Here is a 25,855-nt window from a genome sequence, read left to right as displayed (position 1 = left end):
GTGAGTTTTGCGTTTGGGTCCTCTTCTGCCTCCACGCAGCCAGTTCATGACACCAGAAGCCATCTGGCTGCTTGATCCAGCTCTGGCTGCTGCACCGGGAAAGAGCAGTGAGGAGGTGGATTGATAAATGAAATTCATAACAAAAATTCATAATGGACTTTTTCCATTTAGGAATAATAAGAATCAGCTTTCTTTTTAATTGCTATTAACTGACAGTCAGATAACCAGCTTTTAAAAACATATTCATAAACACTTTGCAGTCAACAAAATTTGCACAGAGGTTATAGATGAAATAAAAGTATCACGTGTTTTCTAGGTGTGTTTATAACTCTGTTATTGTACATATTCTGTGTTATACATCATAATCATTCCAGTCTTTTTTTTTTTTTACTGTTTTAATCTTTATAAAACGGTTATTTATTTATTTATTTTTGTGATTTCTGCTGCCCTACTGGTCTGGTCTCTCTTGAAAGTCTGAGAATGTGATATTCATAATAAAAGGATTTAAAAGTTTACTGCCAAAAAATGATTGCACTTCATAACAGAAATGTGCTAACTGGCTTGAAATAGATCGAAACTGTTATGAGATTGCTTCAGGGAGCAGACATGACACCGTCTTTTAGGTTTCGCCATCACTTTGTATTATGCGCACAACACCACCCTCCTCTGGCTTCCACATGAACTGCACCTTAAACATCAACTGTTTACAAATGTCATGACACAAACAAACTTTTCAATACCGTAAATCACTTTTTGGACTGCGATCACTTTTTGGCACAACATCGGCTCTGATAACATTTAAAGCACATTGAAAAACTATTCTTTAATGCTAAAAATCCATTATCAATTGTAATTATTTATTTATTTATTAATTTAAATTTCAGATATCGATCTTCATTTTTGTAAACTGGTGAATTAATGATTTTTTAAAGAATTAAAACGACAAAGTTTGGCAATATATTTTTTAAAAAGGATGAATAAAACAGTAAAATAAAATGAGAAATATATATATTTTTAAAAAACTATGATAATTAGACGAACTTTATTTTAAATATATACAATTGATTTTCGGTGACACTGGGTGTCATGGTGATGATGACGTGTTTGAGTGCAGGTATAAAAGCAGGAGGCAAAATGGGAATTCGGGTTTCACGTTTGAGCGCAAACAGGAGCTTTTTCCCACTAGTGCTGTGAAAACTCGGATTTTTCAAACTACAGCTAACGTTTGAAAATCTTCAAGAAGGATTTGCAAAATGACTTCAAACTTCAGTCGCGAGATGCACCTGATCTCCCTTTTCATTGAGGAGGTGATAGATCAACGCTATGGTGAGTACAGCAGGCTAATATGTCAGAGTGCTAGCAAACAAATACAACTTAGATTTTTGTCTTTTATTGTTTGGAAGTAGGACTTCATGAGTGTTAACATTTAGGATGAGATGTTTCATACTTGAGTAACATCAATTTTAACGTGTGCCAGTACACTATAAAGATGGCGCCATGTTTTTTTTAAATTGCTAACGACTTAAGGCGTTGGAGGACGCTGACGTCAGCGCGCGGGCCGTTTTTGCATGTAGAGGGTTTGAGTTGACATGTTTGGGCTGCTGGCGCTGAGTTATACGTGAAAGTTTCATAGATTGTGAATGTGTAAAGCTGGAGAATGGAGTTTTAAAAGTTCACAGAGTCGCTGGATGAGTTTGAGATTGAAACAGTGTGTGCCTGCAATAAGGAGGTGGGAGGTTTCTCACCTAAATGTAGCTGCTTTATTCTCAAAATATCGATGCTCAACTAATATGAAGATATTACTCCTTAATGTGAATGCGTATTAAAACCTCAGTGAAAGTCCATGCAGCCTTACACAACATGAAAACTTTTACCAGGTGAAAAATGTGAAGGCTTTCATAAACAATGAGTTCTGCTGGGAGCTTCTTACTGTTTGTGTGTGGAAGAGCTTATGATGATGTAAAGCCATGTCTGGACAATTTAAATTCAGGCTTTAATTTGTGTGATCACATGATTAACGTAGACGCACGCTTTGCTTTCTCGTAGCTGATCTGGTGAGTCCAGTCACTGCACCTCAGATGGTCGTCATTAACTTGAGGAACCGTGAACTGAACAGGAGCCATCTGGACTCCATGCCCCCCCTGGTCCTCACTCTTTACCATAACCTGGTGACTGGGTCCAAGGACTTTCCTGACATACCTTTTAAAGGATGGTCCTACCGGGACCAGGTGACGACACCATTTGTCGATGTGAGGCAGAGCCAGAGAGAGAACACCACTCCTTCTCCTCCTACAGACTCACCAGCTGGCATGATGCTGCCGCCTGCGGGCTCCAGCTCTCATCCACGCTTCCTGACTCCAGTTCTTCCAGAGAAAGCAGATCTTGCTGTGCTGAAGGCAGATCGGAGGAACTGTGTCCGCACCCTGACTGTCGACGGCCTCCCCATCACAAGAGTCATCTCCACTGTTTACCGAACAGAGGACACTGAGATGAAGAACCGCTGGAGAGTAACAGACTACAGCGCGGACGGCAGAGTTCTCACTTCGGTGCTCTGCCGTGTTCTAAATATGTCGGCAAAGCGTGCTAAGAGGAAGGCGGAGGAAGAGAGCAGCATCCGGAGCCCGACTCAAGCAAGGAAGCGCTTGAGATTATAATATACAGTGAAGCATGTCGAACGTCAGCAAGCCTGAACAAAGTGGTAAGTAGTAAATAGTGCTTAAGGTTGTTTCTAAAATAATGTCCTAAAATATTTGAAAATCGTCGAGGTTTTAACTTTTATTCTTTCTTTTCTGCCTCTTGTTTCTAAAAGTCAGGAAAAAGAGTCACGCTGCGAAGAAACACCACACAGAAGATTTTCCCTCAGTAAAATGGTAAATATATTCATCTTGTTATGACGTTTGCTCACAATAACCAGGAGTGTTTCTGAAATGATTCACTTTCATTTGGTGTTGTTTGATCCAAAGACAACTGAGGGTCTTCAGAGCAGCGTGAACGGCCGTCACCTGAGAGCAAGACAGTCCTGGCGCCTTTGTGGTTCCCTCCAGGTACTCCAGCTTCATCCCACAGTCCAGAGAGATGCAGTTAGGTTGAATGTGAGTGTGAATGGTTGTCTGTTTCTCTGTGTTAGACTGACCTGTCCAGGTAGTACCCCCGCCTCTGGCCCCATAACAGCTGGGATGGCTCCAATCTTGAATTGGTGAAGCAGAAGAAATGGATGGAAGGATGATCCAAAGAGAAACATTGAAGGCCCTCTCACAAAAAAAGATAAGAACTCATTTTACACATTGTTGAAACATCCTGAAAGTTATTTGTTGTGTTTAGAAACTTGTTGAACTGTCATTAGAGTTTGTTTCGACTTGTTGTTCATTTCTTATTCGGTTCAGCTGTGTTTCTATGTGTCCTTAGTTCCCATAATCAGCCTCCTGTGTGTAAATATTGTGTCAGTCTCCCTTTGTCCCTTGTCAGAGTGTTAGTCTCCGTCTCCTCGTGTTTCCTTGCCTCAGTAGTTCTGTTTCCTACAGTTTTCCCCCAGTATAGGTTTTGGTTAGACTTTTTCAGTTCCCTTTGTCAGTCTTTGTATTTGGTATTTCCTCATCAGTCTCATCACTTTCCTCTCCAGAGAGAAAACAATAAAAAGACCCGAAGAGACGTCTATGCAAACGCTCTCATTGTGAAAGATAAGTATACATCCAACTAATCTGTGACTCTGTCACAGCTCTGATCAGCAATTCTTTCAGGTTTGTCTGTTTTGATGATGTTATTAATTGTTATTATCCTTTATCCAGTTAACTTTCAGAGAGGAGCGGCGGGAGGAGCGAAGAAAAGATAAGTATATATTGATTTGATATTATTATGACAGCTCCTCCTCAGTGAACACTTCCTCTAGTTGCTGAAATCATTTACTAATTTTTTTCTTCCCATTTGTCTTTTGTTTTTCAGAGAAAACAGAGGAGCCAAGGTGACATTAAGACCTAAGACAGGACGGATTGAACCCTTTCTGGTAAAAAGATAAGTATTCACTCTGCTTTTAATCATAATATTGATAAATATCTAAAATTCTGCTCACCTGGTTGATAAAGTTACTAAAATGATTCCCTCTTTTCTGTCATTTGTCCTTTAGAGAGAAGATGAGGAGAGTGAACGTCAGCAAGCCTGAACAAAGTGGTAAGTAGTAAATAGTGTTTAAGGTTGTTTCTAAAATATCCCAAACATTAAAAAAATTGTTGAGGTTTTAACTTTTATTCTTTCTTTTCTGCCTCTTGTTTCTAAAAGTCAGGAAAAAGAGCCAAGATGAGAAGAAACACCACACAGAAGATTTTGCCTCAGTAAAATGGTAAATATATTCATCTTGTTATGACGTTTGCTCACAATAACCAGGAGTGTTCACGTTGTTCTGAAGGGATTCACTCTCATTTGGTGTTATTTGGTGTTTGTCTTTGAAAGGAGAGGAGCAGTAACGACACTGGGAGACAAACAACAGGATGATCCAAAGACAACTGAGAGTGTTCAGAGCAGCGTGAACGGCCGTCACCTGAGAGCAAGACAGTCCTCGGGCCTTTGTGGTTCCCTCCAGGTACTCCAGCTTCATCCCACAGTCCAGAGAGATGCAGTTAGGTTGAATGTGAGTGTGAATGGTTGTCTGTTTCTCTGTGTTAGACTGACCTGTCCAGGTAGTACCCCCGCCTCTGGCCCCATAACAGCTGGGATGGCTCCAATCTTGAATTGGTGAAGCAGAAGAAATGGATGGAAGGATGATCCAAAGAGAAACATCAAAGACCCTCTCACCAGCTTTCATTTATTAAATTTGTCTTTACTGAACGATTTCTGGTGTGTACTTGCGTTGATACTCAGACAACAGCTCCTCTTTCTGTTTGTGCTGGAAGATTCAGGCAAACACATATTACATATATAGATTGTTATATGACACAGTTTCACATTTAGTGCTATATGATAATGATAAGGTCCAGTTTAATAGTATTGCTAGTGTCTAATGAAATGAACACGTGATTTTCAGATCCAGCAAAGTGAATATTTTTCACTGTGGATAAATTACATGGAAACGTTTAATGAGTCATCAGCTATTTCACTACAAAGATGATGTGATTAAAGGTTCTCATACATGCAGGTCAGAAGTTTTGCTCCATCCTGGATGTTAAATGCTGATCAATGTTTACACATATCTGCACATTTCTAACAGCTCATTTCACAGGTCATCAGTCTCCTGACTGCATATGCAGAGTTTTATCATCACGTGTTCATGGCAGACAAACATAATTATGAATTCTTGTTTTAGTTCCATTCAGTCACTCAACATCAGGTGTCTGCTTGTCCTGAGCTGTGAGAACTACAGTGAGTTGCTTTCCTCTTTAGCTTAGTATTAATAAACCAGGTCGTAGGTGGGCACCTGCATCAAGGAGTCAAGAAGCACATTTTATTGTTTAATGGTGAAAATAATGGATTGTTGTTCATTTCTTTAATGGAAAGAGTGAAAGTGCGGCCTGGTGTTGACTTACACTTATTCAAAGTGATGAAGTACCAACAGATACTAAAAGTCACAGCCTGAAACACGTCAACTGCTTTATTATTTCTAGTTATAAATAAACTGTCAGTTTATGGCCCCTGTGGCTCGATCAGGCCCCTTCCGGGATGTGGAGATATTTATTATTTACTATAACTTGTGCTTATGTTGGTTTTTGCTGTGGTTTCGCTACTGTGTTTTTCTCTTTTTGCTTGTTTTTATTTTCCCAGCAGGTGATCAGATTTTTAGTGTCTTCTCTCTGTGTCTCTCTTCTCCGATTTTTTGCTTTCCATCTCCTTCTGTTGAGCATCTTCCCAACTTCTCTTTTCTTCATCTTTCTCTTTCCCATCCCCAGTCCTGTCCGTTCTGATTGTAATCATTTCAAAGAAAAGAAAGAAATAATAAAGAGCTAATACACTTTGACAATCAAGTGGACCAGTGTGGCAAAAGCTGTAATGATCCATTTGGGAAAATAAATCTGTTGGACTGGTAAACTAATATACGATAATAATACGGTATGAAAAATGGCAAACATGAGAATTCTGTGTGTTTTCCTTCTTATCTGCAGACTAACAGTCCACAGGTTTGGTGCTCAGACTCTGATTTGTTCCCTGGAGATGGAGGAGAGAGAGCACAGAGGACAGCAAGGTGGAGGAGAAGGTGGTGCAGCTCAGTGTCCAATCAGGAGTGAGCATCTCTATATATGTATATAGAATATATATATTTCAAGTTTTTGTTTTGAGTTTTTGTTGTTTTTTGTTTTTTAAAGCAAACACTAAAACTGTCACCCACACCTCTGAAGATAAAGATAACTAATCATAAATAAAGGGAATATTATCATGATGAGGACACTATCAGAGGTAGTTCAGGGAACTGTTATACTTCAGATACCAGAAAAATCGTTTTTCTTTTCTTGTTTCTTTGGCTTGACTTCATGGTAGGCAAAATGAAGAAGAGTGCTTGATTGCGCCTAAGTAAGTAAAAGCTGCATGGCAAAACAACACACACCTTCACTGCAGATGCATGCACAGAAACCAGTATTTTTTCTACCTTAAATATTAAGTAGTGTGTGTACAGTAGTCAATATAATGGGATGTGTCCTAAAGCAGCGAAAAAAGAACTGAGTTCTTACAGCATTTTGCAATATTTAGGATTTTATTGAACACTTTTACCTTTCAACATTTGTAACATTAATGAGTAATGAAGCATTGCAGAATAATCCTGTGTTTTTGATTATTTATTGTACACTACAAGTAAACAACAATAAGTTAAACATCTGTCAGAAGCTTGGATACATTTACTCCTACAAGGATTTTACTCTTATGAAATGTAAAAAGAACACTGAAATTATATTTTACAGAACACTGAAATTATATTTTACAGTTTTTCACATAAACAGTTTTGCTTTGCTTACAGAAACTATAACTTTAATCTCTTTAATCTCAGCCAAACCGATTTACTCAGGAACAAATAAAATACTAAAAAAAAAGCCAAACGATAACATTTTTAAGTTATCTAAGTGACTTATATATGTTTAATGTATAAATTCTTTTAATTGCTAACAAATACTTCAGTCAAGATATTAGTGTTGAAGCTAAACTCATACAGAAGAGTGATTCCCAGCTTTTTAATTTAACACTGGCATTGAAACTGCAATGAAGCTATATTTGGTATTGATAGATACCCAAGGCCAGGGTATCGGTATTGTCAGTGCTGTAGATGGTGTATATTTCAATAATTCAGACTGCAGGCTGCTATTTATATACATATATAAGTGATAGGACTTACATATGACTGGGTCCAAAAAAGGCTTCAGTAGTGGAAGGATGAGAAAGTTGTTTGGCTTTACTGAGCCAGCAAAACATGTCCTGTTAAAGTTCCAGTTTCTTTGTGTCTCAGTAGATAATATATTTGTAAATATTTGATGTCTTTTCACTTTAACAGAGCCAGTGTTATCTTCAGTATCACTATAGTTAGTGACAATATGAACGTTGAGTTGAGTGGAGTAATATCCATTCCTATTGGTCCAGTCTGTAAATAAGATAGGTCTGTAGTTATGTCTGTTCATCTGTTTATCTTTTGGGTAAATTTTGTACTTATGAGCACTTAAAACTATTTTTTGTTTTAAACTGGATAAAGAAGAATTGAAGAACTAAGAAGCTAACTTGCCCTTTTACCCTTGGACTTGGCTCTTCTCTGTGAGGGAGCTTGAGGTCTTGTCGAGCTGAGCACTTGAAAGCGGTTTAAATTAAGAAGTTTGGTGCCAGTATTCCACTGTCCTTTGAGCCAGTGCCTGTAGGGCTTTTACAGGTGAGCTTGAAGACATCAACCTGTGATGGAAGGCCTGCCAGTGTTAATTCAGAGCAGAGATGTGAAATATCCTGACATGGTAAAAGTCCTCTCAGCAGCCCAGCGCTGTTTGATGTGGGAGCCTCGGAGCAGTGTGATAGAGAAACGCAGCTTTCTACTGCTGGTATCACAGTTTGCCTTCAGTAAGACCAGAACACTCAAGTTCTCAGCAAAAGTGAGAATGCTTTCAATGAAAATAGGAACAACTGTAAAATTTAACAGACCAGTGCAAACCTGAGAATAGCAATGTCATGTTGATTAAGACTTTTTAAGGCTTTAGGTAGCAAAGTGAGGTCATAAAAACACCGAAAACATCTTGACAAACATGCGCTGTACGACCTTAGAGCATTGTTTATCAGGTGTTATTAGGCATATATGGCAGAGCTTATTTGCAGATCGTGACTATTGCTTGCTCTTTATCAGCACCCGTCGGGCTCTTTCAGCATAATCAATTGTCACAAGTGATATGAGTGGAATCTAGATACAGTCCTCCTGTTGTGGGAGGAAGTAGAGTAGGTCATCTACTAAGTTATAAGTTGCTCTTTGATGCATCTATTGGAGTATGAATGTGTATGTAAACCATAGATAAAAGTGCTTGTATGAAGTTTTGGGTTTCCTAAACTGATGTTTCATAATAAGAAACAACTGCTGAAGTCGAGCTTTACTACCATTACATGTATGAAATGCTGAATGACACTTGGCTCCTTTGCTGCTGACACACTGTAGCTTTAAAAATGACCTGTAATTCTACCGTTTACTCTGTTAGCTTGTAGCATGTAATCAGAGTACCTACCGAATATACCAGACGCTGGCAGTCCAGCCTTGTGACTTGGCAGACTGTGGCTACTGTTTGGGTTATTTTCCTCACTCGTTTCTCATATGAGGATAGGAAAGTGTAAAAAAGCTGTCTTGGTGTTACGACCGTGTTGAAAAAGTTAATACCTAATTGAAATTGTGTACTAGTACACACCTCTGTAAAGTGAAAAGCACAGTTTCAAACAATTTTCCTGTTAATCCAAGATCATGCGGTCAGACTTGAACCTTAGCATACTTTTGATCTTGAGGATTAAAGTTTTTCCCAGGCTTTTCCCTCTAGTATTTTCTTTCCATAGGAAAGGAAACCAAGCTGTCTTTTTCTTTTCTTTTTTGTCTTTCACCGTCTGGAGTCATCCCTTGAAGTCCGTTTTCACCTGACACAGATGACGATGGCACATCATTTCAGCAGCTCTCTTCACAGTTTTGTGTTTGTTTTGTTATATTTGTTTCTGCAGTAAGGTGCAAGAGTATATGATGTAAGGTGATCTCAGCTTTAACTACCTTTAAACTAAGCCAGTTTTATGGGCTCAAAATGTGGTCATAAATATTTTGTACTTGTAAAAAAGATTTGTGTGTGTGTAAAAAAGATTTGTGTGTGGACTTAGCCCAAAAAAAACCCTGCAAGTTACAAGTACGAATTTTGACCCTATTGTTCTTCCTTTCATCTGATTGGTCAATGTCATGTCAATCACAAATGTAACAATCCAATCAGAGAACAGATGGGTTTGGCTGTCGGAGGGGCGCTTTTTTTGAACTGCAGGTCTTTGAAGGGAATAAATGCCCTTTTACATGCCAACCCAGCGTTTTCCTTCATCACCACGAAGGAAAACAGTCTGTGGTCGTCCGAGTTTGGTGATTTTTGTGTCACAGGTCTACATGTTTAATATAGGGACTTCCACAGCCTTTTCAACAGCGCTGCGGACCGTGGGGTGGGGGCGGGCAGTGTTTTGGAAATGACAGTCTTCATTACAAAGCTTTCTTCGTTATGAATTAGCATACATGTTTTTATTGAACATTTGAAGAACCAGCAAAAAAAACAGAAACTCTTGTAGAGGACATAAAGTCAGAGATAGAAAAGACAAGGAGCAGGTGCATCTAGTACAGGTAGAGCTGCTGCAAAAACCCACAGAGCCCAGCAGCCAGCGCAACAAATTCTGGATCCTTTGCTTTTAGTTAGCCGTTAGCATTAGCAGCACATCCTGCGTCCGATGTGAAAGGACTTTTATGCTGCGCACTGTGACTCACAGCAATGGTCCCGGGTCAGCCCTGACTTTGTGTTAAACTAATCCTGAAGTAATAATGGTATTTCTAACCACTGATATAGCACAACTTTATCCTTTCAACAGCTGCTGAAAGTTAGGGGACCTAGCTGCTATCGGATATTTATATAGAGATCCTCCAGCTTCAAACTGCATTACCCTTCAAGGACCTGCAGTTCAAAAAAGCGCCCCTCCGACAGCCAAACCCATCTGTTCTCTGATTGGATTGTTACATTTGTGATTGACATGACATTGACCAATCAGATGAAAGGAAGAAAAATAGGGTCAAAATTCGTACTTGTAACTTGCAGGGTTTTTTTTGGGCTAAGTCCACACACAAATCTTTTTTACACACACACAAATCTTTTTTACACACACACAAATCTTTTTTACGCACACACAAATCTTTTTTAGAAGTACAAAATATTTATGACCACATTTTGAGCCCATACAGTTTTCCTAGTTTGTCTTGAGACCAATTTTTCAAGCTCCTCGGCTGGACGTTTCTTCGAATAACATGGAGAAGTTGTAACAGTTCCTCTGTGAGTTTTAGGTTCTGTGACTTAGGTAATTCCTAACAGAATTCATGATGTTGAGATAAACAGATACCATCTTTTGCAGGACTTTTTTTCATGTATTTTTTTTAAAACAACTTAAGCTGTGTGTTTCTGGTTGATGTCTTGCAGCTGAATGAATTTGACATGGCTCCCTGGTGTGATTGCTGCGATTATAACCATAACTAATGTTTGGATTTCTTCAGATTCCTTACACAGCTATCATTATTAATTCTGTTGTTCATACATGGGGAGACTCCTGATCTTTCTTTAATCGCATTAAAATTGAATATGAGCAGGGCAGGTATGAGATAGAAGAGTTACTGTTAACATTTTGCAACTAGTGATCAGAGTTGGTGTTACTGTGTCGTGGTTAAACTGATGTCTTTATACGTGCCGATGAACACACTGAAATCATTTCAAGATTTGTGTTGAATAAATGAAGCATTTAACCACTCAAATCCTTCTTATTTTTGATAAGTTTTAGCTTCAGCACTTCAGACAAATTGGATTCCCGTTCTTAATTTGAGAGTCTGAGTTTCTTTTTAAAGGTCGGGTTTAAAGATTTGAGGATTGGAATGCTCAACACAGCCTCAGCCTTGCAGTTCTTTCTTATTTTCTGTGTGTGCAAGTTTAGGCTTCGTGTGGTTTGTGGTTGTGCGTTATAATCGTTATGCCATTGTGATGCTCCCCCAGATTGACAAAATATATTGGATGACAACTTTATCTATCGTTTTATGTTATACTCTATCGTTTATTTCATGCTGCAGGAAATGCACTGTTTACTGCAATAGTTTTTCGTTGCTTTAGGTGACAGTTTGCAACAGTCACCGTGGCATCCCAGAGAGACCAGCCAAAACAAGTTGAGGCACTTGTTCCTAAATTTGGGGCTACCTCTGTAACAAAGTCATGTGATGTAATCATGTGATGATTACATAAATTATTCACTGAATTTACAGAAAAAGTGTTTGGATTGTTTGTTTTTATCCCAATAACAATATATATCACAAACTGATTAACTATAACCAACAAGTCAACACTTTACATCATTGTTTGTTTTTTTTCATATCTGTGTATGTACCTAAACCCAAAGGATGCAGTAGATGCTCTATGTGCATGAATGGAACATACATTTTAGGTAAAACAAGCAAGTTAAAATTGTATTCAGTTATTTATTAAACTTATGTTATGTGGTGGAGAACTTTGAAGGCTGTCTCAGGAACTCCTTTTAGTCTACACAGGCGAGGAAGGGCAGGTAGTTAAAAAATTTTATTTATTTATTTTTTAAAGTGAACCCAGAAGCTACAATGATAAACAACATGACTGGCTCATGATGGGAAACATAGTTTGGCTTTAATACCCAATGAGTAGGAGGGGAAGTGATAAAGAAAGCGCATTGAGTTCAGAGTATGATGGCAACAAAACACTTTTTCCTCCAAATGCTTCCATGAATTATAGACTTATGTCATTAGGTCATGGCTCATTGTTCACTTTTTCCTTTTTGTCTTGTGTGTTGTAGAACAGGACCGAAAGGGAAAGGAGTATATGTCTACTCTCATTATTTATTTGTCTCTTTGCTAAGATAAAAATCTACGAAGTGCCCGAGCATTATGTGCAAGGAGTATTTTTAATTAAATCCCACATGCTAAGTGAATCTTTGACTGCTAATTATTTGTTATTGTTAAAAAAAAGAAAAGAATGGAGAACAAGAACGGTTCTCTGGACGCTTCTTGTATGCCGTGTAAATTTTATGTAAGTGGATGTACTTGCATCAAAGATTTTGATGACATACTTTAGTGGGCTCAAGCGATCTATAAATATCTGTGAAGTCATGTTGGCTCTTGGAGGCCTCACACAAGGTCCTCAGTGTTCCAGTGAGAATACTAGTTTCTCCTGTCACTCTCGTATTCAAAGCAGGAGGCATACCTTATCTGCTGAGCAATTGGCTGGTGTAATTCTAAACTTTGGAGTGAAGTGGAAAAAATTTCTTATCATCTTGGCACCTGAAGTACTGAGATTCTGAAGTCCTTGGGAAGATGTAAAACTGGAACCTGTTTCATCCTCAACATTTAGTTTGGAGGCCACAACATGCTTGTATATTCTCAGTAATGAATAAATAACAAAACCAAATGAACAGTTTGTCACACAGTAAATCTTTTAATAATTTCAGGTGTAAAATAGGTCAAAAGCTTTTATTAAGATAGGTACAACATCATAATGAATAACTTAAGTTTTGAAACCCAACAGATCCATCTTATATGAACGGACTTCTTATTCCACAGTGGTGCCAGTTTAGGTTTTGGACTAAACTCACATTTAACCCATTTTTATTTGTTTAATTCTTTAGTTACTTAACTTTTAAAAAAAAAAAGAAGAAGAAGAATTGAAGTGTTGTTGGAAAAGGTGGCAATAGGACCAAATCAAATGATCAACTACAATCAAATTCTGAAGCAATCTTTCTTTATCTTGATGAAGCGACAATTAAGGAGAAGCTCTGAACAGTTTTGGCTATTTGGTAATATTGGTTTGTAAATGTGTATCCTCAGTTAACCTTCAACCTACCTAAGACTCAGAATATTTGGAAATCAATTGTAATGTAGATTGTTTGATGTAATTTTTAATGTTTTTTTTCTCTTGGATTTTTCCATCCAGGGTTCCAGGTTAGTGTGGTTAGAGAGCAAGCTAACTGTGGGGAAGAGGACCGCCTGGGGCATTTTGTCCCTGGCTCTCAAGGTAGGTGCACAGAAACCTTCAAAAAACATAATTTCGTTAAAAGACTTGTGATATACTCACTCAGTTATGTTGCTGAAATCTGCCGAGGCATGCTTTAATATGAATCAGTTGAACATTCACGTTAAGCAGTAATTTAGTTATGTTCAACTTTTTGTGGTTTTCAATATCTAATTTATCCACACCATCCGAAAAAAAAATCTTCATTTTAATTACCAGACAACCAAAGTGTTAATAATTTCCCCTAGGGATCAATAAAGTATTCTGATTCTGATTAATCCCCAAGGGGTCAATTGCACAGCAAATATGATGACCAGCTGCTGTTTTACTTCATGACTTAAGTAAAAGGAAGGCAACAACGAATACTATATTTTTCTTCTCTCTGTTATGATGCAAAATGTTCTATTGTTACGGCATTTTAGCAAACTTTTAACCATACCCAATTTTCTTATTATGTTGCAATATTTCCATACACCTTATTTATTTACTGTGTAACCATTCCTAACCTGGCAGATGGGGGAAAAAAAATTTGACTCGACTTTTTCTTAGCTTCGGTTAAGTTGTCACATAGTGGTACTTAAATCATAAATGGGGTCATAAGTCTGGTAAGGTTGTCTGTTTGGAACCTGTAATTGGAGGTCACCACCCTCTGTTATCTGGATAGACTACGTAACAGTCTTGGTTTCAGTAACCACATAAACTTGATACTCTGTAATCCTTTTTAGCTGCAATTTATATTTGGATGTTATGTCATGTTATGTCATGTTATGTCATTGAGGTCATTTTTAACATAGTACTTTATTTTAAAATGTGTCATTTATTTGTCATTCTTCTGTTTGGGGTACAAAACAGTACCTGATTATATTTAGTCATTGATCTAAGGCTTTTGATACTCTTTATCGTGACTGTCTTATGAGGCATCTTTTTTTGGTTTTGGTGGCAAATTGTCTCAGCTGTGGTATACAAGCTGTGGGGTCTGATGGCTTACAGTCCAGCCTCATTAGTGTCAACAGAGGTGTGCCACAGGGTTCTATTGTAGTACCACTTTAATACAAAATAGTTAATGACTCAGGTGTAACCTTTAACAGTCCAAAGCATATGACACCACTCTCTGTTACCAGAGTTTTATGTACAAAAATCTTTGATTAATCTTAGATTGTTGTCAAGCTAAATGCATGTAGTTTTATGGAAAGATTGCCAAGCATGCTTTCTGCCTATTAATCCTCCTTGATGCTAACTATTGTCACATTAATTTCTTTTTTTCCATTTATTTCAAACTTTGTCTTGGCAAATTTTCTGGGTGTCTCATGAGTATTTTTTTCCCCACTGTATATCATCTTCACCTACACCAGATCCCAAGACTGTTTGGTCCTTGAAAATAAGGATGTTAATACTGAAATGGGAAAAATGGCTTGTAATTATTAAGCTGTATGTGGGAGAATCTGTACAAGCTTTTAAAATAAGATGAAATGATTCCCGTTAATAAATTTAAATCCATTTGTCCATGGTAATCACAGGAACTAATTACCTGAGCTTATATGTTTCTATGGTTCTGTAATGCAATCGGGTTGTGCTTGTGCCTTCCCAATGCATTTCTGGACAGTCATGTGGGTGCTTGTGTCCATGATGTACTTGGGTTGGCATTTCCAGTTATAGCAGAAATTTAGGAGGGAATGTTCTTGTTGTTATGCAGCCACCGCTGAGCGCTGGCTAGGGGGGCTGCTATTGAAAAATACAAGGAAGGGCTTGGTCCTAAGCAAAATATCCCGCAGTATGCCAGAGAAAAAGTCCACCCGGGTGCAGCAGGCAGATAAGATCTGAGTGTGCGAGGCAGTGATATAGGATAATTGGGTTATACAGGGCGTTGGATGCAGTAGAAGGGTGGCCCTGTTGGCACTCTGTCCTGACATATCATACCAGAACTCTCCAGTGATAATTGCTGGCAGAGAGGGTATCCTAACCATTTGCCTGACTTAATACCTCGTTGGATTTGCTTATCTTTGTGTGTACTGATGTATTTTGCTATTTAATATTCAGGCTTGTAACCTGAGTCTAACTTCAGTTAACTTTGACTCCTGTCTATACTGACCTGTATAAGGCTAGCACAGTGGAAGGTAAAGGTCAAGCAGTCCTTGGTTTGGGTGTAATTACACAGAACTATTGTGTATAAGTAGGTACAGATGGACAGAGGCTTGTTTTTCTTGACTTTCAGAGCTACACCTTCAGTTACTCCACACCCCACCAGTGGTGCCCGATGTAATCAGAGAAGCTGGATTCTCTGATTTCTCCGATTTCTTTTTTACTTTCTCTTGTCTTTTGTGGAATGTAGAAATGGTCAAATGCGGCACTGTTTTAATGTCTGGGCCTTACTTCTTGAAACATTAATTTGCATCTTTGTGTGCCATGTTTCCCCAAGTAGCCCCATTTAGCCCCTCTGGAGTGAACCTGATCAACTGTCTGTAATATTACTTAGTGAGGGTTTGCTGGGTTTTTTTAAGTAAAAAGTGAAACTGTCTATAGCCCAACTTGTGTTTACAAGCACCTTAGAAATCATTTGACAAAGATTGTTCAGTGGATAATACAGCAAAATTCACATGGACGTCCAAACACACTGGCAATTTTCCTTCTGTACGGGATGAGTAGTCCTCTTGGGAATTGAGAGGGGAATGGAGCAACAAGTTTGATATGAAGTAATGCATGAGTTTGATGAGTCATTCAGACTGTGTGGGTGTATTGACAGTCTTAAGAGAGAGTCTCAGGTGTACTAAGGTTGAGCAGCTTTTTGGGAAGTGCTGTTCATTGTTGCTGGGCCATGTTTTGTGTGCTACAGTCTACATCTGAATTTGTAATTTGCTAAAATCTCTTTAACCCAGTGTAAATGCTGCACGACTGTATGTGGACAGAGATAGGAAAAACAAAACAGTTCACTAATGTATCCATAGACATGTTCTTAACTTTATGTCCATAATAGAGCAGGGCGATATGACCAAAAATATTTATCACGATATACATTTGAAAATTTGCGATAACGATATAACTGACGATATAACTGACCGCACACCCAGTGACCAGGTGACCAAGGATGCCATGAGCTACGCCCACTCCTGGGTTCTGTCTTCAAACACCTGCCGTGATCCCTCCGGTAATCCTTGCAATATTTCCTTGACCTTTCTCTAAGAGAACATTACCTGCAAGCTGTCACAACACAAACAATGAATATTTGGCATCAAACAATGCACACATACAATACTTACCTTCACCTTCTACACTCTTCCAGAGTGTTCCATCAAGCAGGCATCTGTGAAGCTGGAGAAGCAGGTGATCTTTGAAGGTGTGGAGTCCAAATGCTACTCTGTTGAGCCTGTGCTGCAGTGCCTGCCCGGCTGTATCCCAGTGAGAACCACTACCGTCAACGTTGGCTTTCACTGCCTGCCCAGTGGTGAGTTGCAAGAAAGCTTCTTTGAAAAACATTATCTCTGTTTTGGTATCACGTACAGTCTCCAATCACTTCTCTTTTTTCACTGTTGCAGAAACAACTATGAACCGTTCTGGTCTGAGCAGCTTCTTCGAGAAGAGCATCGACCTGAGGGATACTGCAGAAGCCCACCTGGCCTGTCGCTGCACTCCTCAGTGTGCTTGATCTCATTGCCTTCGGCCACATGACATTTTGTTTTCTGTTTTAGACAGGTGTTGTTAATTAGCTTTGGCTCAACTTGTAAACTTAAATAAATTGGAAAAGCATGTGAAGCATGAAACTGTTGTGCTCATCTGTTATTATTATTATTATTGTTATTTCCTTATTCTTTATTATAATAAAACATAAATAAGATCAATTTAAATTGTCCCAAAAGTTAGTTACAGAAACCAAAATTTGAAAAAATGCAACATGACAAACAAACGTCAGTGAGGTCAAGTCTACTCAAAAGAAGCAAAACTGAATAGAAAAATTAAAGAAAAGTAAAATAAATCGAAATCAAATGCAATAAAATGTTATGTAAAAAGCTTGATATAATACAGTAAGGAGCTCAAAATCTTAAAATCTTAAAGAAATGCAATAAATATAAAAAAACAATAAAAATGTAAATAAAATACATCAAAGTGATTTTACAGAGTAAGATTAAACTAGATAAAAATGGATTACTAAAGAAACTCTAAAAGAAATCTGCTCATCCTCTTCTTGTATGTACTTGTTGCACATTTTGCAGTAACATGAAATCTTTGTAAGCACAGTAGTCATGAGCTCACATTAAAATTACATTTGTAATACAACCTAAGCAGTTTAGGAACATTTATCATGGTACAAGTGAAAGAGACCCTTTTAGTGCACTCCTTGATTTGTAGAAGGTTGGCTTATTCACATCCTTATAATGTAGACGTAAACAGGGACCTGGGGACAGCAGATTTTTGTTGTTGTTTTTTTCCCCCAGATTTTGGCCAATGGTCTTTAAATAAGCGGCTTTACGTAGCAGGTATGCAGGGGCGGATCTAGAGAAATATTCTTAGGGTGGCAAAATCAAACCCCCTTTAAAAAACAACAACACATATGCAGGTGTTACATATGATTCAAAAGATTTAAATGCAGTAAGTATACATGTTTCATATAAATATAGTCTTTAACTTAATTATTAATTATTTTCTGTAGCCCACATAGTAAAAAATTCAGTTACATGAGTTTATGTACTGTATAGCCTGTATAATAAACAAATATGTAGCCCAATAAGTATAGTATGTTAAGTTGCAGAAAGCAACACAACATGTGGCGGTTTGTTTACAAACTCAAGTCTAACTTGTTTTTTGTTAGAAAAAATCTGATTGTTACATGCTTAAATTTACACAAGTTTACACTGTCACGAATAAAAATTTAAACCTAATTTTTTATGATTTGTTGGGTTAACCCTCTGAGGTCCAAAATATAATTGGCCATTTTTGACTACGTCCAGGGCTGGACTGGGACAAAAAATCGGCCCGGGCATTTTGACTAGAGACCGGCCGACCAGGTATTACAGGAAAAGCCCTAAAGCCTTTGAATGAAAACAAACGCTGTTGTGACAGTGATGTACACTGTCTTATTGGTATTTATATATGATTTCTATACATTTTACATCAGATAAAAACTTTGGTTGTAAGATTCAGATAATTATTTATTAAAAACTAGACATTTAAAATGAGAATAACAAAGAAAAGTATTTTGTTGTGCCGCCCTTTCCCTGTTAAAGCTCTACCTGGTCCCCTGGCAGAGCTAATCTAAATACTATCTCTCTTTTCTGTCATTGTTTCTATTCAATATTATACTACAGGGTGGGCCATTTATATGGATACACCATAATAACATGGGAATGGTTGGTGATATTGAAGTCCTGTTTGTGGCACATTAGTATATGTGAGGGGGCAAACTCCTCAAGATGGGTGGTGACCATGGTGGCCATTTAGAAGGCGGCCATCTTGGATACAACTTTTGTTTTTTCAATAGGAAGACGGCCATGTGACACATCAAACTTATTGGTATTGTCACAAGTGATGTGACAGTGATGAGGCATCTTGGATACAACAAAAGTTGTATCCAAGATGGCCGCCTTCTAATTGGCCACCATGGTCACCACCCATCTTGAGGAGTTTGCCCCCTCACATATACTAATGTGCCACAAACAGGACTTTAATATCACCAACCATTCCCATGTTATTACGGTGTATCCATATAAATGGCCCACCCTGTATTTCCTAATTTCCCCACCTCCAACCCTACCAGATTTGAACTGCACATTTACATTTGGTCTTACATGCACACCTGTAAGAATGGGCTGCTTTCAGCTTTAATTCAGAGGGTTTAACAAAAATCTTGCATCAGCTGTTTAGGAATTACAGTCAATTTTACACATAGTTCACATCTTCAGTGGCTAAAAAGTAATGGGACAAACTAACATCATTTTAAAGATAAGATTTGTTTTTAATACTGGGGTACAAATTCTCTGCACTCAATGACTGCCTGAAGTGCAGAACCCATCTAGCAAATGCTGTTTCCTCCTTTGTGATGCTCTGCTAGGCTTTTAGTGCAGGTACCTTCAGTTGCTGTTTGTTTGTGGGCCTTTTTGGGTTGTAATAAATAAATAAAAAACGCCTTCCATTGGGTTGAGATTAGGTGACTGCTGTGAGACTGACTCCAATGACTTTTGAAGGACTATGTTTGAAAATGACTGTATTTCCTAAAGGGTTAATTAAATACCTTTATTAAACCACTTAAATGAAAGCTAGGGCTTGGGACCCCTGTCAGATTGGATCGGAACTGTGGAGTAACACGCAAATCTCACGGAGGAAGGGTATGTTTGTATATCAACCAGGGCTGGTGTAATAATTTTACTGTGCGGGAGCGGTTGTGTCTTCCTGACATCGAGCTCCTTTCAGTATCTGTCAGGCCTTTTTACTTACCGAGGGAGTTCCCTCAAATTTTTGTCACTGTTGTTTACGTTCATCCTAAAGCTGACGTTAAAGTTGCTGCTGACGCCATTTTTAAAGTGGTACACAATCTGCAGACTCTCTCACCGGATGCACCTAATTTTATTCTTGGTGATTTTAACAATTGTAATCTTAAGAAATCACTGAACAATTTCTTTCAATATGTCACTTGTCCTACAAGGAATAACAAAACGCTGGATTTGTGTTATGGACCAATTAAAGGGGGCATATAAGTCTGTGGCTGGACCTGCACTAGGTTCTTCGGATCACAATGTTATTCACCTCCTCCCTGCTTACAGATCTGTGATTAGGAGGGAGAAGGCCTGTGTGAAGCGGACTAATGTCAGGACAAAAGACAGTTGTGTTGCCCTTCAGGGTTGTTTTGAGTGCACTGACTGCTCCTTGTTTCAAGAGAGCACTTCTGATTTGGATGAACTCACTGATGTGGTGTGTAGCTACATCTCTTTTTGCAAAGACTCTGTGGTTCCAGTCAGAGAATTTAAGACTTTCCCTAATAACAAACCGTGGCTCTCTAAAGATATTAAGGATCTGATTCTTAAAAGGAAAATTGCTTTTAACGAGGGAGACGTTCCCACTGTGAGAATATTGAGGAAGGAGGTGAGGGCTGCAATAAAGATTGCCAAGATGAGGTACAGAAATAAGATTGAGGCAGAACTCAGCAGTAACAACCTCCAAAGAGCTTGGCTTGGTATGAAAATAATGGCAGGGCTACACACGAAAGGTAAAAGCAGCATTACCTTAGAGGGGTTTACCTCTGACAAACATCTGGCAGACAGTCTTAACAGTTTTTACCTTCGTTTTGAGAACTATGACTGTTCTAGGCAGACCAGCACACTGAGGGAAAAGACTATCACTCCCCCATCAATTTGTATTGATGAGAGGGGGGTAGCTAATCTTTTTAGACACACCAAAAGAGTCCTGGACCTGACAACATCTGTGGACAGGTACTGAGAACTTGTGCTGATCAGCTGAGTGGGATTTTTCACTGTATCTTCTCACTTTCTTTAGAGCTACAGACGGTACCTAAGATTTGGAAACATGCTATTATTGTTCCTGTTGCTAAGGGCAGTTCTCCTAAGGCACTGAATGATTTTAGGCCTGTGGCTCTGACTTCTTTAGTGATGAAGACATTTGAGAAGATAATTAAGAAGGAGATTTTAATGCATGTTGAACACCATCTTGACCCCTTCCAGTTCGCCTATAGAGCAGGGAGAGGTGTGGAGGATGCTGTTGTCACACTCCTGCATCTCTTGTATAAGCATCTTGGGGCCCCCCCACACCCATGCAAGATTATTATTTGCTGACTTTTCATCTGCATTTAATACAATTCAACCCCTCTTACTTGCTGACAGGCTTTACAATCATGTCAAGCTTGACACTAGTCTGGTCGGCTGGGTGACAGACTTTCTGATCAATAGGTCACAATGCGTGAGGGTGAATCATGTATTTTCTGATGTGCTCTCCTCCTCTACTGGATCACCCCAGGGTTGCTGCCTCTCTCCCCTTCTGTTCATTCTGTACACAAATGAGTGTCGCAGCAATTTCACGAACAGACACACCCTGAAGTTTGCTGACGACACAGTAATCATCAGTCTTCTTGTGGGGGCGAGTCAGGCCATGGACAGGTTGTAGATGATTTTGTGAATTGGTGTGATGAGTCCTTCCTTTCACTTAATGTGTCAAAAACTAAAGACATGATTATTGATTTTAGGAAGTCCTCTTATAGCTCATCACCTACTATCATTAAAACTGCCGATATTGGGATAGTTGAGAGTTATAAATATCTGTCTGTGGTACTTGACCATAAACTGTGTTTTGAATCTCATGCTGATGCCACTACTAAAAAAGTTCTTTTTAAGGAAAATGAGATCTTTTAATGTCTCATCTGAGATGTTGTCCTTGTTTTATAGAAGTTTTATCGAACCTGTGATGTCTTTTTGTATCGCTGCCTGGTTTGGTAACCTGATGGCGAAGAATAAGAATCGGTTGGGACTTCTGGTAAAAACTGCTAGCAAAATTTCAGGGCGCTGGCAAGATGGACTTTTGGCCATTTACAATAGAAATGTGCTTAGAAAGGCTCATTCTATTATTAATTGTGTGAACCATCCACTTCACAGTGAGTTTGAGTCGTTGCCTTCCGGCCGCCGTTTTAGAGTACCTCCGAGGAAGACTAAAAGACTCCAGGTCTCTTTTATCCCTACTGCGTCTTGTCTCCTTAATGGCAAATAATTGTCCTTGAACTTTCTATCATTATTATTGTTATTATTATTTTATAGTATTGTTCTGTTTATTTTTATCCTGCTGCTAAACTAATTTCCTCTTGTGGGACAATAAAGAAATTGATTTGAATTGAATTGAATTGAATACTTATTAATACTGTTTACCTCTAGTGTCTGTATGGCAAACACACAGAGGGTATAGTTTAGCTCAACATAGAGTGTGACATGTAGCTGAGTCTCTTATTATTAAGGTAAGGTCAGAAGTTGTTTTTAAAACCATCCAAAAGGCTTTACTGCTTTACCACAGATTATCTGCAAGCCACTGCATCACTGTGGACCCTTAAAGTGAGTTTTAGCTGAATGTTTCCTTTCTTACTTCTTCTATACAAACTTTTTGGACTGCAGCAGGCAGATGGTTTAGCACAGCGGTCCCCAACCCCCGGGCCTCAGACCGGTACCGGTCCGTGAGTCGTTTGGTACCGGGCCGCGAAAGTTGAGGCTCAGGTGTGAAATGTATGGTTTTCAGGGTTTTTATCGGTTTTCAGCGTTATTTTGTTATCGTTTTTATCGTTAACTTGGTTTTCCTGGGTCTTTTCACGTGTGTTATGAATAAATCTTCTTTTTTTCGGTACCGGTACTAGTTTTATTTTGTTGTATTTATCCGCGACACCTTAAAGGCCGGTCCGTGAAAATATTGTCGGCCATAAACCGGTCCGTGGCACAAAAAAGGTTGGGGACCGCTGGTTTAGCACATTCTCATCCTCAAACAGGAGCTGGTGAACAGATTTGAGAATTTAGCATTTACTAATTCAGGTATCTATCACTGCAGTTTATAGAAACCAAAAAAGAACCAACAGAAAGTAAATGCAAAAACAAAAACTCACTTTTATGAATACAGAAGTCACACCTGTGAAGATGCATCTAAACTGCATGTACTTTCCTCGTTCACTAGGTGGTCGTAAAGCGGCGCCCAGTGCTCTACGTGGCCAACCTTCTGATCCCAAGCTCTTTCCTCATGCTCATTGACATCCTTTCCTTCTACCTGCCTCCTCATAGCATCGACCGTGCCTCCTTCAAAATGACCCTCATCCTGGGCTACACAGTCGTCCTGCTCATCATGAACGACCTGCTGCCGAGTACGGCAAATGGCACTCCCATCATAGGTGCATAATATTATAAACCACCTTATAGATAAGTAGAAGAAAATGGCTGGAAGGCTTATAGGTCCCAAATTTAGCTGCCTGTTAAAAGCGCTGATAAACAACTCAGCCAGCATCGTAAAGGTTAAATGTATGACCACTTTAACGTGTGTCCTTTGATTCTTCAATCTAGGTATCTATTTCTCAGTGTGTCTTGCCCTCATGGTTATCAGTCTACTGGAAACAGTCATCATTACCAACGTCCTCCACCATAACTCCTTGAAATATCGTGAGGTTCCAAAATGGGTTTGGGTTGTTGTGCTCAAACGTATAGCAAACCTCATCTGCTAACACTGGCCAAAAGATATCCAGCCGCCTTATACACCACAGAAGGATAAACCTGGAAACTCCAGTGTCAGTTCTGGTCCATGGATCATTCAACCAGCCAGCCGGGCACCTGACCAGCACCCAGTTAGTAACGTTAACCAAACCTACACAGTGCTCTGTCATTACATTGGCCAATTGGTGCTGAAAAATCTTAAAAGTATTTGAGAAAACACACTGGCAGGCATCATTTGGTTCACTCAGATACAGAACAGTTGTGAGGGCAAATGTTCTTTTCTTTATTAAAGTGAAAGATGATATCTGTGGTGTAAAATATATTATGGGGTGCTCTTTGTTTGACGTTTTAATCTCCACTCTTCTGCCAGGTACATCTGCTCTGCCTGAACTGCAACAGATCTGTCAGTACCTTGCTGAACTTGGTGCCCACCTCCTCTCTCTGCAGAAGGAAAGCCAGCTGTTGCACCAGTGGTGCCATGTAGGATATGTCCTTGACTTCCTGCTCTTTCGTATCTATCTGCTGCTCATCAGCTGCTGTGTCATGTTATTGTCACAATGTGGTGCATTTGGATCAGTCAGTCCTAAGTGGATATGGATATGATCCGGGATGGATGTCTTGTATAAAATTTGAAAGAAACAATTGTTCCTTTCCCCTTTGCTGTGTACTGTGCTCATGCTGTTTTCAAAACTCACTTTTCAAACACTCATGTACAGCATCAGTGTCACACTGAGATATTTCAAAGATAACCTGAATAAATACAAAACAAAAAATACAAATAAAGGGAAAGAGCTGTCCAAACCTCTCTCTCTATGTAAAAAGTAATTACACCAATGTGTTAAATCAACAATCAAAAGTGATTAATCACCTTTTTTTAATAGGGATGACTTCATGAGCAACACCCAGCCTGGAATATGGCCAGAATACTTTAGTCAAGAAATCACTTAACTAGAACGTGTCTGACAAAGTGAAGTTGACTGACAACTGACAGGGAGTTTGTTCCATCCTTGCAGGAGTCCACTCTGCAGGTGGGGGAGAGTCATAGGAGAGGTGGAGAATAAACTTAACCTGGGTGTCTACTGTCTTGTGCAGTCTGGGAGATGATTAAATGTTAGGGTGGGTACAGGTTCCTCTGCGGTGGGGTCGGGTGGGCTGCCCCGGGTCCTGTGGGGCTGGGCGGTCCTGCTCCGGTCTGGATGGGCCTGGGCTCCCTTGCCTTGGTGGGTGCCAAAGGACGGGGGTGCCTACTGGGGTCAGTGGGGGAGCTGGCCCCAGGAGGGGCATCTTGCTCCTCCCTTCTTTTCCTCCCATCCCCGGCTGCCTCCCTCTTCCCGCTCCAACACACCCACCCACACAAGTAGGGCCTTGGGGTGCGGGTGTGTCACCAGGGTGCAGGGGAGGCATCCCCCCGTCCCCTTCTGGCCACCTGTGCCTCAATTTCTATTCCACAACTTAGACATCCACATTACTCACACTCTCATAACACATACATATAGGGCCTTGAGGGTGGGCACGTTAACCTCTCAATTTTAAATCCATGTAGACATTGAGGGTTCTCGGGAGGGGCCGTGCTAACACCTGCTGCTCTCTGGCAGCAGCACCATGGTCTCCCGTGTTTTAAATGCACCTTAGAACAACACGCAGCAACACTACACATGAGCGAGAGGAGGGAGGTTTGGGGTCTTCACACACCCCTGTTCTCTGCTGGCCATCGGGGCGAGGGGGCTGGGAGGAGGTGTTGGCTGTCCGATTGGGATCTGGGATGCGGGGCCTCCCTGCTGCTGCGGAGCCTGGGGCGGTCCGCTTGCCTCCACCCCGGGGGAAAGGGTAACATCTCCTGGGTCTAGGTGCCGTTTCCCCCTCCAGGGGCGAGGGTACCTGGACCTGGGGTATAGAGTTTGTTTGGGGAGTGTGATTGTGTGTACAGTGTCCATGTATGTCTATCCCTACGTTGGGTGAGTGCTGAGTATTTGTATATGTGTGCATGAGGGTGGGAATGCATGTTTGTGTCTGTGTGTGCCTGTTTGTCTGTGTCTATATGTCAGGTCGGGTCTTACACTCCACCTCTCTGGGGACTCCCAGGCCCTCCAAAGTATAGAGGCCTATCTCCCCTCACCACACTCCCTGCCGGTAACTGATGCCCTCAGGGGTTGGTGCGTTGGTGGTTCTTGGTGTCCGGGGCTGGGCGCTCAGGTATGTACCAGCTCACTCCCGGTGACTACTTGGCAGGGCCTGGCGCCTGTTGCCCGGTCAGGCCTCTTCCGGGGCGCGGGGGGCCCTCGGGCCTCCGGCCTCTGGGCCTGCGGCTCGGTTCACTCTGGCACAGCTGGCTGCCGGCAGAGCCGGCGGGCACGCCACTGCAGCCCTCTCTGGCTTCTGCTCCGTGGCTACTGGGTGACCCCTCATCTGGGGCTCTCCTCAGCTCTTCCCAGGAGGGTGGCACGGATGCCCCTCCGGTGG

At 40.1% G+C, this 25,855-nt stretch overlaps 2 protein-coding genes across 11 annotated transcripts in view; one reads left to right on the top strand and one right to left on the bottom strand.

Annotated features, from left to right (window-relative positions):
* LOC146372644 (uncharacterized) overlaps positions 1 to 25,855 on the bottom strand; it is a 61,548-nt gene that overhangs the window by 30,499 nt on the left and 5,194 nt on the right. The gene's annotated exons all lie outside the window — the stretch shown is intronic.
* On the top strand, positions 1,074 to 24,543 carry LOC146372645 (vitellogenin-like). Of its 7 annotated transcripts, none has more exons than XR_014802686.1 (12): positions 1,075 to 1,326; positions 2,047 to 2,870; positions 2,964 to 3,044; positions 3,128 to 4,000; positions 4,121 to 4,164; positions 4,273 to 4,333; positions 4,444 to 4,573; positions 6,087 to 6,205; positions 6,460 to 6,492; positions 13,149 to 13,229; positions 22,869 to 23,079; positions 23,249 to 24,543. XR_014802686.1 is itself a non-coding variant. In XM_084952588.1 (12 exons), exons 10-12 carry the CDS (start codon positions 16,314 to 16,316, stop codon positions 16,864 to 16,866), a joined length of 327 nt encoding a protein of 108 aa, XP_084808714.1. In that variant the 5' UTR covers positions 2,829 to 2,870; positions 2,964 to 3,044; positions 3,128 to 4,164; positions 4,273 to 4,333; positions 4,444 to 4,573; positions 4,657 to 4,827; positions 6,087 to 6,205; positions 6,460 to 6,492; positions 13,149 to 13,229; positions 16,292 to 16,313; the 3' UTR covers positions 16,867 to 16,981. The 7 variants fall into 7 exon arrangements, 4 of the variants coding, with proteins under 4 accessions (XP_084808710.1, XP_084808711.1, XP_084808714.1 ...); XM_084952588.1 differs by lacking the exons at positions 1,075 to 1,326; positions 22,869 to 23,079; positions 23,249 to 24,543 and adding exons at positions 4,657 to 4,827; positions 16,292 to 16,368; positions 16,504 to 16,665; positions 16,757 to 16,981 and having other exon boundaries at positions 2,829 to 2,870; positions 3,128 to 4,164; XM_084952587.1 differs by lacking the exons at positions 1,075 to 1,326; positions 6,460 to 6,492; positions 22,869 to 23,079; positions 23,249 to 24,543 and adding exons at positions 4,657 to 4,827; positions 16,292 to 16,368; positions 16,504 to 16,665; positions 16,757 to 16,981 and having other exon boundaries at positions 2,829 to 2,870; positions 3,128 to 4,164.

This window comes from Perissodus microlepis, chromosome 15, assembly GCF_051167445.1.
Source record: "Perissodus microlepis isolate ML-2025 ecotype Zambia chromosome 15, ASM5116744v1, whole genome shotgun sequence".
In the NCBI taxonomy this organism is placed as follows: domain Eukaryota; kingdom Metazoa; phylum Chordata; class Actinopteri; order Cichliformes; family Cichlidae; genus Perissodus; species Perissodus microlepis.
The sequence above is the reverse complement of the archived record's forward strand: the minus strand, read 5'-3'. Positions and strand labels throughout refer to the sequence as shown.